The 10,325-nt window shown below is 44.0% G+C and overlaps 1 protein-coding gene across 1 annotated transcript; it reads right to left on the bottom strand.

Annotated features, from left to right (window-relative positions):
* Positions 1-295: 295 nt before the first annotated feature.
* Positions 296-9,972, bottom strand: LOC308272943 (leukocyte elastase inhibitor-like; the record flags this gene model as incomplete). The annotated part of the gene is made up of 6 exons (XM_080709984.1): positions 296-700; positions 2,724-2,891; positions 3,763-3,905; positions 5,542-5,659; positions 7,671-7,808; positions 9,805-9,972. 6 exons carry the CDS (start codon positions 9,970-9,972, stop codon positions 296-298), a joined length of 1,140 nt encoding a protein of 379 aa, XP_080566110.1.
* Between the last annotated feature and the right edge of the window lie 353 nt (positions 9,973-10,325).

Genomic DNA, 10,325 nt, shown 5'->3' with positions numbered 1-10,325 from the left:
CAATAGGTAGTAACTACACTGTCAAGAATCCATATATCTGATTTATTCTTAAAAAAAAAAAGCTGCTGCATTCAAAAGCGATCACTGGGGTTTTTAATATTAAAATAATTATTTAAAAAACACATGCTAAAACTTATGGATATAAAAAGCCAAAAGGTCTGGTCTTATAAAAGAAATTAGATTTGATTGTACATAGTAGTTTCATTGGTATAGAAAAGTGAAAACTGTCACCGTTAAAACCACAGGTAGCTGATAAAGTCTAAGCTTGAAATGGCATTCACAAAGTCTCCTTCTCCTAAGGAGAAGCAAATCTGCCAAAGAACAGGATGTTAGCTGTGGGGTTGTGCCGAATAAAGAAAAGGAATGGGTGGTCGGCTGTGAAGTATTGCTCATCCATCAACATGCAGTAGGCGACAACTCCAGCGGTGGCAGCCGCTGCCTCTGTGCCCTCTTCATTCACCTCCACGAAGGACTTGTGGACAACTTTCGATATAAAAAGATCCCTGGCTCCAGACATGCCCGACAGGTCTGCCTTGCTGCTGTTAAAGAGATCCTGCACACCCAGGCGGGCCAGGTCGGAGTTGAGGATGTAGCTGTCTTCCAGTTTGAACCTGGGCAAACTGACATTGATCTCAGTCCTCCTCAGGTTCCTGGGGTGGGTCCACTCACGCAGCTTCTCCAAAGTCAGCTGTTTCTCGATCTGGAATTAGAATAAGGCAATAAAAAAAAAAGGCGAAATCAATTTTATGTAACTAACAAAGCACTATTTTAAATGAATGACCTCACAATAACAGTTGCTAGTAGGCTGTCTTCATAGTTTGTGCCAAAACAGACTCCAGTTGGAGGATATCATTCCTGTCTGGCAGTTGGTGAAACAGAACAGAGCTATGTTTTAAGTGCTCAAGGATCTAAGAACAGGATCTTTGGTCATCAGGCTCATCATCTATCCACTACCCTCCTATCCACTTACCCACCCACTCATCCATCTATCCATCCATCCCTGCATTCATACATTCATTCACACATGTCATCCTTCTATCATGTCCATCCATCCCATATCCTCCACTCTCTCCCACATCATATTGTATCTATCTATCCTCCCATCCATCCCTCCATGCATTCATCCATGCACCCATCCCTTTATCCATTCAAGACATAGTAAATTTGTACCACACTGGATCACTGTGACTTCCCTCCCTCCCTCCCTCCCTCCTATTTTATCCAGTCCTATCCTATCCACCCTTCCATCCCTGTACCCTCCATCCCTCCTCCATCTTATCTATCCCTCATACAGCCATCCCTCCCTCCTTCCTCCAAATGTATCCATTCATCATCCCATCCAACACTCATTCAGGACCCATTAAACCTCTACCACACTAGTTCACTGTGACATCCATCCATCTATCCACCTTTTCTCCCATCCATCCATTCATTCATTCTCTTATCCTATCGTATCCATCCCTCCATCCACCTAGGATTTAATAAACCCCTACCACACTGGATCACTGTCACAGGCCACGATGAGTCTATATATTTTCTTCTATGTATTCTGAAACCCACTGAACCTATGGTAAGTCTGTAAACCTCAACTGAGAAAATCCCTAATAACTTTATGAAGAAAGGTAATGTACCAGATCTTGTTCCTCATTTAAAATGGAGATAAAAATTGCACATACCTTAGAGCATGATTGTGAACATAAGTGTTTGGCACATAGGAAGTGCTTGGAATATAACAAACACCATGTAAATGTCAGGAGGAATTAACATTGCTACTATTACTGTTGCTGTTGGATTAGAACTGAACCATCGTTCCACTTATCTTATAATTCCTCTCATAAGACTTTCACTTTGCCATCAGAGAAGAGACTAACACAAAAACACAAGTAAAAGGAGGAATGCACTGACTGAACACACTGAGATGTACATGCAAATGGCTAACACTACATCCTCCTTGATGGCAAGTTGGGCTGGGAAGGAGCGATAGAGAACCACACAGCAGGCGAGAGTCACTGGAGGAAACTGACCGTGACAATTTTACCTGTTTCTAACCTTGTCAAGAGATGCCCCGGCCTTTAAGTTATACCCAAGGTGGACGTGACGTAAAGGGCATATTAGTTCAAGCTAACCTGGCGTAGGAATCTTGTTCTGTCATGAACCAATTTGAAATTCAATTCATGATCCATATAAGTTATGGAGAAAATAAACAGTGTAATAACAAAGTAAAGCTGTAGACTAACATGCTTTAGAGTTTGATACCTCTTGCCTCTGTAAAACAATCATCATCTTACAATACTTTCCTCTAAAGTTAACTCAAGAGAATTTTCAGGAGTTGCCGCCACGTGGTATAAATCTGAAACGTTTACATTTAGTATAAATCTTTACATCTTCCCCATCACAACTGTTCACTGAAAGCAGCTGGGCATCGTGAAAGTGTGAACTTGGGGATTCTGGACCAGGGAGGCTGCTCAGGGCTATAGCACCTGCCTGCCATGCACAGGGCCCTGGCTTTGATCCCCAGCACTGCAAAATAACAACAACCTCAGCAACAATAATAAAGTAAATGTAGGGTTTCCAAGTAGTTAATGCTGGTTGCTCTACTGACAAGGAATGGCAGAGCATTGAGAAGAAATGTTCAGGTAATGGCAGTGAGCACAGATCTAACAACGCAAAGGATTAAGATAGCCAAAGGACACACGAAACCATGAACAGAGAGAAGCAGTTACCTGCTTCAGACCTGTGGACTCGTCCTGGATGTCATCTGGCAGCAGAATGATCATGCTGAGCTCCCGGCCTTGGTAAGGCAGCTCTAGCACCTGGCACTTGAGGTCCCGGATGTAGCCATATGGAAAATATTTCTTCTGAACCATCATCTTCACTGTTTTTGTGTCTTTCTGAACAAATAAGAAAAATCACTCAAATTATTCTCTATGGTCTTTTAGAGCAAAGGGTAATTTGGGGAGTTGGGTGTATCTTAGTGGTAAGCGTGCATGCAAAGTAGGAAGAAGGCCCTGGGTTCAATTTCCAGCATAAACAAACAAACAAACAATCAGGGCTGATGGTATAGGCCTGAAATTCCAACACACTTGGGAGACTGACAGGAGGAGGATCTCAAGTTCAAGCCCAGTCTCAGCAATTTCGTGAGACTGAGCAACCTAGCAAGACCCTGTTTCAAAATAAAAAATGAAAAGGGCTGGGCGTGTTGGCGCACGCTTGTAATCCCCGCGCTTAGGAGGTGGAGACAGGAGGATCGCGCAGGTTCAAAGCCAGCCGCACTGGCTTAGGAGACCCTGTTTCCAAACAAAAAGTATAAAATAGGTCTTGGAGTGTAGCCCGGAGGTAGAAGGGTTTCCCCAGTACCACCAAAAAAAAAAAAAAAAAAAAAAGAAAACGGCCGGTTGTTTAACTTGGAGGTAAAATGTCCTGAGTTCAATTTTCAATTCCCCAGTAACACACACACACACACACACACACACACACACACACACACACACACACAAATAAATATAGCCATGAGTGATAGAGTGTGATCCCAGTACTTGGGAGGCTGAGACAGGAGGATCACAGGTTCATGGCTAGCCTCAGCTACTTGGTCAGGCTGCCATAACTTAGTGATACCCTATTTAAAAATAAAGAATAAAAAATAGGGATGGTGGTGTAGCTTAGAGGTAGAGTGCTCCTAAGTTTAATCCCCAGTACCGCAAAAAATTAAAATAAATAAATAAACTTACAAAAAAGAATACTTTGGTCATTTAATCACTTTACCTTGTTCAGTCTGAATGGTGCATCAGTTGTGGATGTCTTCATGAATTTCTCCTCCCAGAGTCCCTTGAAGTAGATGGCATTCACGAGCACGAGTTTAGTCATGTCATCAACCGTACCTGACGCCAACAGTTCTGGAATTTTCCCTGTACGGAGAAGTAATCTTTTTGAAAGCTCCATATTGGCATTCTAAATTTGAACCGACGATTTATTAGCACTGAGATGTAATTCAAATGCATACGTTCTAGTTCATTTTCTTGTAACATGGTGTTAAGAAAACCAGACTGGGGTAGTTCCACTTTAAATAAACCAATTTGTGAAGCAGACCAGGATGATACACAAACCAACATTTTAAAAACAAAGTCAACACTTTAAAAGCGGTCAAATGTGGGGGTTGGAGGTATTATTCAGGGGTGAACGTATAACCAGCATGCATGAGGCCCTAGGTTCCATTACCAGTACCTCAAGAGTAAAATTTGTTTTAAAAGTCATTAAAACAAGTCATATGTTCTCAAAAGCTAAAACCAAAAAAAAAAAAAAACCCAAAAAACAAAACACAATTATCTTTTCCTGGACTAAGATGAATGGTTATACTTTACAGAAAAAAAAAATTATCACAAAAATGGTTTGGGCCACTCATAAATCACTTCTTCAAATCTGCCAACTTCACTCAAAAGCCTTTCACACACAAAGATTTTAACAAATATCCAAGAGCTAGAACAATTACTCCACAGCAAGCAGGCCTGCCCATGATCACAGCGCTGCCCAAGGACGAGTCCTCTAATACAGACAGGCGATCTCTGGGTGCGCTGACTCACACACAGTGACTGCGTTGGAGAGAAATGTAATAAAGTGAGTCCCGATTTTCTATCACAGGCCCCACCCACCCCGCCTGATTCACTGCACTACATGTTGGCCAAGATATTCATGACCAGAGCAGACTGTGAATACTGTTTATGTATTCCAGGAAGTTCCATCTTCTGCTTCTTTCTGTCTGGGTATTAGAAAATTAGGGGCCGGCACTTTCATTCCTTTATTCTACATTCAAAGTTGGTTTTAACTCTAAGATATGGTTTAGGGAGCTTAGGGTAAGAAGGTATCTAGCTCTTTGGTTAAATCATGGCTGCATGTCTCCTTGGCTGGATTCCTGACACCCAGGCGCCGTCCAGCCAGTGGGCACTGGAAACGTCACACGCTCAGGGAGCAGCCTCTGGAGGAAAGTGTGTATAGGTCAGGGCTGGGGAGGTAACAGGAGAGAGAGGAAAGAGGACGCAGTGATTCTGCCATGGTACGGCCCGTGTTGAAGGCTTGGTCCCCAGCCCCTGTTGAGATTGGGAGGGGGTGGTGAAACCACGGAGAGGTGGGAGGTCACAGACTCTCCACCAGGATGCACTGTGTGGCCACAGGCCCGAAGCCACAGGACCCATTGGCCACCAGTGGAAACCTGCAAGGCTGTGACCACAGCAAACATTTCTTTTCTTTTCTCTCTATAAGATGGTTATCTTAACCGGGCGTGGTGGTGCACTCTTGTAACCCCAGCATTCGGGAGGCTGAGACCGGAGGATCGTGGTTTGCAGACAGCCTCAGCTAATTAGTGAGGCCCTCTGCAACTCAGTGCGACCTGGTTTCAAAATAAAGAATAAAAAATAGGGCAGGAGGTGTGGCTCAGAGGTCGAATGCCCCTGGGTTCCACCCCCAGACCCGAAAAAAAAAAAAAAGATGGTTATGTCAGGTTTGGTACAGTACCTAGAGCTAACAGAGCCACGCGGCCCAGTCTCTCACCTTCTGTCTGACCTTTGACCCACTGGTTAATTTCCTTCCTGGCTTCCTCAGAGGCATTCTGGAAATCCACACTGGCCAAGTCAGCACCGTACATCTTCTGCGTGGAAGCCAAGAACTCCTGTTGGGGGGGGTGGAGGAGAAATTAATGGAAAGACTATATTTTAACCCAGAAGTTTTAAATTTTAAATCTTATAGTGTGTGTGTGTGTGTGTGTGTGTGTGTGTGTGTGTGTGTGTTGTGTGGTGATGAGGTTTGAACCCAGCTGCATTCTACCTCCAAGCTACACCACCAGTCCGATTTTCCATTCTTTATTTTGAAACAGGATCACACTATTTTTTTTTTTTTGGTGGTACTGGGGTTCCTGGAAGCCCTTCTACCTCTGGGCTACACTCCCAGACCTATTTTATATATTTTTTTTAATTTGGAAACAGGGTCTCTTAAGCCAGCGAGGCTTGCTCCGAACCAGCGCGATCCTCCTGTCTCCACCTCCCAAGCACGGGGATTACAAGCGTGCGCCACCACGCCCGGCTCACACTAAGTTTTGAGGGCCTCAGTAAGTAACCTAGATCTTCCTGTCTCAGCCTCTCAAGTACTAGGATTACAAACGTGTATCACCACGCCCGGATACCCTTATGCTTTTTATTTATTTTTATTTTTATTTTTTTATTTATTTTTTTTTTGGTGGTACTGGGGTTCCTGGAAGCCCTTCTACCTCTGGGCTACACTCCCAGACCTATTTTTACATTTTTATTTGGAAACAGGGTCTCCTAAGCCAGCGCACGGGGCTGGCTTTGAACCTGCGCGATCCTCCTGTCTCTGCCTCCCAAGCGCGGGGATTACAAGCGTGCGCCACCACGCCCGGCTCCCTTATGCTTTAAAAAAAAAATCATAGATAACATTTATTAACTTCTTGTTCATTTGTTTTGCAGTGCTGGGGATGGAATCCAGGGCCTTAGGCATGCAAGGTGAGTATTCTTCCACTAGCTAGATGCATAGACCCCTCTTAACCTTTTTGTTTCTTTACTTTCTTTCTTTTTTCTTTCCTTTTTTTTAATGAGGATTGAACTCAGGAGATTTCCACATTCTTTCTTTCCACCTTTTTCTTTCTTTCTTTTTTTTTTTTTTTATGCAGTAACGGGGAATGAACCCAGAGCCATTCTGCCTCTGAGCTACACCCCCAACCCAATTTTTTATTCTTTATTTTTATTTTTATTTTTTGTGGTGCTGGGGGTGGAACCCAGAGGCTTTCTACCTCCAGGCTATACTCTCAGACATTTTTTATATTTTATTTGGAAACAGGATCTCACTAAGTTGCTGAAAGCCTCACTAAGTAGCTGAAGCTGGCTTTGAACCTGTGTGATCCTCCTGTCTCCGCCTCCTAAGCGCGGGGATTAAAAGCGTGCGCCACCACACCTGGCTTATTCTTTATTTTTAAACAAGGTCTCACTAAGTTGCTGAGGGCCTCACTAAGTAGCTGAGGCTGGATGCGAACCTATGATCCTCCTGTCTCAGCCTCCGAGTCCTGGGATTACAGGTATGCACCATACCCTGCTCTTTGCTTTCTCAAGGGCACAGTTAGGTATATCTTTGTTTCCACAGCAGGGATTCTACCCAGGGTCTCACATGCTAGGCAAGCACCCTACAACTGAGTTACATCTCCAGCCTTTTTATTTTGATTTTTACTTTTATTTTGATACAGGGTCTTTCTGAATTACCCAGGCTGGCCTCAAACATCCTCCTGCCTCAGCCTTGTCAGTGCCTGGGATTACAGGTGTTTGTTGTCGTGCTCAGCTGACCCTTATACTCTGGGTATCCCGTAAGCTTGCCAATTATCTTCAAACATTGGATGAACATTTTCATACCTAAGCAAATACTGTGCTCAGAAGTGAATCAGGGGATTCGCACTTGCTTTAAGAAAACATTCCAAAGTGCTCTGTGCATTGTAAAGACTATCAACAAAACCACCACATCAGGTACAGGGGCACTGTCTGCCATACATTTTCATTCTGTATTATTTTAATGAATGTTAATAAATATTAAAACTGACTTCTGCCATTTGATTGTACTGGGAAAAACACTTGCATGCTCTTTCTAGTAGAGCTTTAGAATATGAAATACGAGATACTCACAGGGAGGAAGTTATAGGCTTTCTCTCCATAGAGTCTATTAGCAAGTTTCAGAATATAGGGAGTTCCGGCCTTGTTCATTTCCACACTCAGGCTCTGAAATCTTGAATGGACGTCCTCAACCGAATCAAAATGGAAAGCCTAAAATGGAGAAAACATTCTTTCTACAATCATTTGTTTGGAAATTACCCAGAGACCCCTTGGTGTTTGCTTCCATTGAATTAAATGACTATTTTTTATTCCTAATTATTAATAATGCCCAGCCCAATACTTTATTAACTGGTCATTGGAGAATAAACAATGGGAATTCCAACATTTCTGAGTTTGTGCAACATAATAATTACAATAGAAAGTGATTTTATGTCACTTTTTATTATAATTGCGGTTCCACAAATTTAAGTGGTTAATACACTAAATATTTACATGTTTAGTCTGCTTTTTCTCCTAAAAAAAATCCTGAGTGGTATGATCCTATTTTCAACATTCCATATCAAATACATTTTTACTAAAAGTTCTCAGAAATAAACAGTAAAAATAAGAATCATCCTTTATGCCAGATCACATGATATTACAGATTAAGACCTTTTGCATCGATTAACTTGTGAGCCTCCATAACTCACTTATGTAAAAATAACTTCTTGAAACTTAACCTTCTCGAAGAATTTTAATTTCCCATGTGTCAGATACAAATTAAGAGACCCTGAACGATGTTACGAGGCCTGGGCTGATTCTTTGCTTTTACGATACAAAGAACAAAGCCAAATAGTGTCCAAAGTCCACACTCTTCACCGAGATATGCAATGTTTGCACTATCACTAAGATCCATCTGCTTTAATAAAAAATGTGAAAAAGAAAAAACCCTTAACACTATTTTTTGCTGAGATTCTAAAGTCCCTGGAAAACCTCAAGATATGAGCTCATAGAATTGTCCAAGAAGCAAGCTACAGCATTAGTGGTTTTTAAAAAGCACATTTTAATCCCCCCCCCCAAACCTTCAAATGCTTCCATATCAAGAGTGACTCATAGAGAAGTGTTGTAACTCAGGAAACTTCTTGAACTGGAGCCCAGGGCTACACATTGCTGGGAAACAGGTACCGCCTTCTTCCTGGCGGCTGTGCTGGGGAATCCTCCACTTCACACTCCTTCCGGTTTCTAGAGAAAGCTGGCGTTCCCCTTTCAGAACTAAAGAACAGTAAGCACGGAAGTCCTCCATGCCCATTAAGGGAGGCAAGGAAGCCGGTGCCCCTGCCTCTCCTCTTGCTGGAAGAGTGACCTGTCAGTGCCAGGGGCTTGGTCCTGCTGCCCAAGCTGCCGGGCCTCCTGGCTCCCCTCCTTCTTCGGGGCCTTCTGCTACACCATTGCTCACAGAGATGGGCTGTGCCAGGCCCAGGGCCGATGCCTGGGCAGAGAGTATCGCATGCTTAGATTTTTCCTTGTCCCTGTTAAAAAGACAACCCCACCAACTTCTCTGTAGTGCACTCCCCATTAGAGTAATGACTGTCATGCTCAAAAGGGACATTATGTCGCAGGCATTATTTGCAAGTAGCTGGTCATCACATGCAAAGCAAAAACTGGAAACTGCTCACTCCGGGGGAGGTGGTGGGACTCTCAGGAAAGCTGCCAAAGATTCTCTCCCAGAAACGAGACACCACCCTACAGGGCTTGCTGCAGGATCTGTTCCCTCATCCCCAAAAAACAAAATGCTCAGTAAAGAGCTAAGGACGGACTTGGAAGCCAGCAGGCAACTGGGCTGCCCCTGAACCTTTTCAGAAAGTCTGGCCTCACGGTGGAGCCTTGCTCAACACAGTTCGACACAGGTTTGAAAGCACAAGGTGAGAGACCGAAGGCGCTTGGGATTGAACCAGGGGCATTCTACCTCCGAGCTACACTCTTACCCTACTTTTTTATTCTTCATTTTGAAATAGGACTTCACTAAGTTGCGGAGAGCTTCACTAAGTAGCTGAGGCTGACTGCGATCCTCCTGTCTCAGCCTCCTAGGTATTGGGATGACAAGCATGCGCCGCCATGCACAGCTAGATAGCTGGGGTTTTTTTGTTTTTGTTTTTGTTTTTGTTCTGTTTTGTTTTTAATTGCAGACCCAATGCTGGCAGAGAGACGGCGGGGACAGGCTGCTGACCTTGCTGAGCTGCGTGGCAGTGTCGCCCCTGGTCCCTAGAAGGACCATGCCCATAGCTGATGAAATGCTGAAGGGGGAGAAGAAGATGTTTCCTGTGGGGTTGTTTTCACTCAGGGCGTGGAATAGGTCCAAGGTGAAGAGGGTGTTTGCGGTGCTCAGCTGCTCCATGGTGAGGCTGCAACACAAGCCAGGACAGCCCGTGTCACCCGCGGCCCACACCCACAGCCAGCCCCCTTCCTCCCATCTTCCTCAGCCCTGCCCACCCAGAGCACCCTGACCTGGACTCCTCCCCTCCCTCCACCTTAGTCCAGGGCCCTCGTTCATCTGGGCACGGAACACGCTGCCTGCATTGCCTGAAACAACTTCTCTATTAGGAAAATCAATAGCAATTTGCACTGAAGCAAATGCGAGCAGCTATAATTAATAATATAATTCTTCCCAGTTTTGAGATTCAGCTGTAATTGTCCAAGAGGCCCAGTGTCTCAAGCCTCAGAGTTGGTGTAGGACAGGAGAGTCTGAGA

This window comes from Muscardinus avellanarius (genome assembly GCF_963383645.1).
Source record: "Muscardinus avellanarius genome assembly, chromosome: 14".
Lineage (NCBI taxonomy): Eukaryota > Metazoa > Chordata > Mammalia > Rodentia > Gliridae > Muscardinus > Muscardinus avellanarius.
The sequence above is the reverse complement of the archived record's forward strand: the minus strand, read 5'-3'. Positions and strand labels throughout refer to the sequence as shown.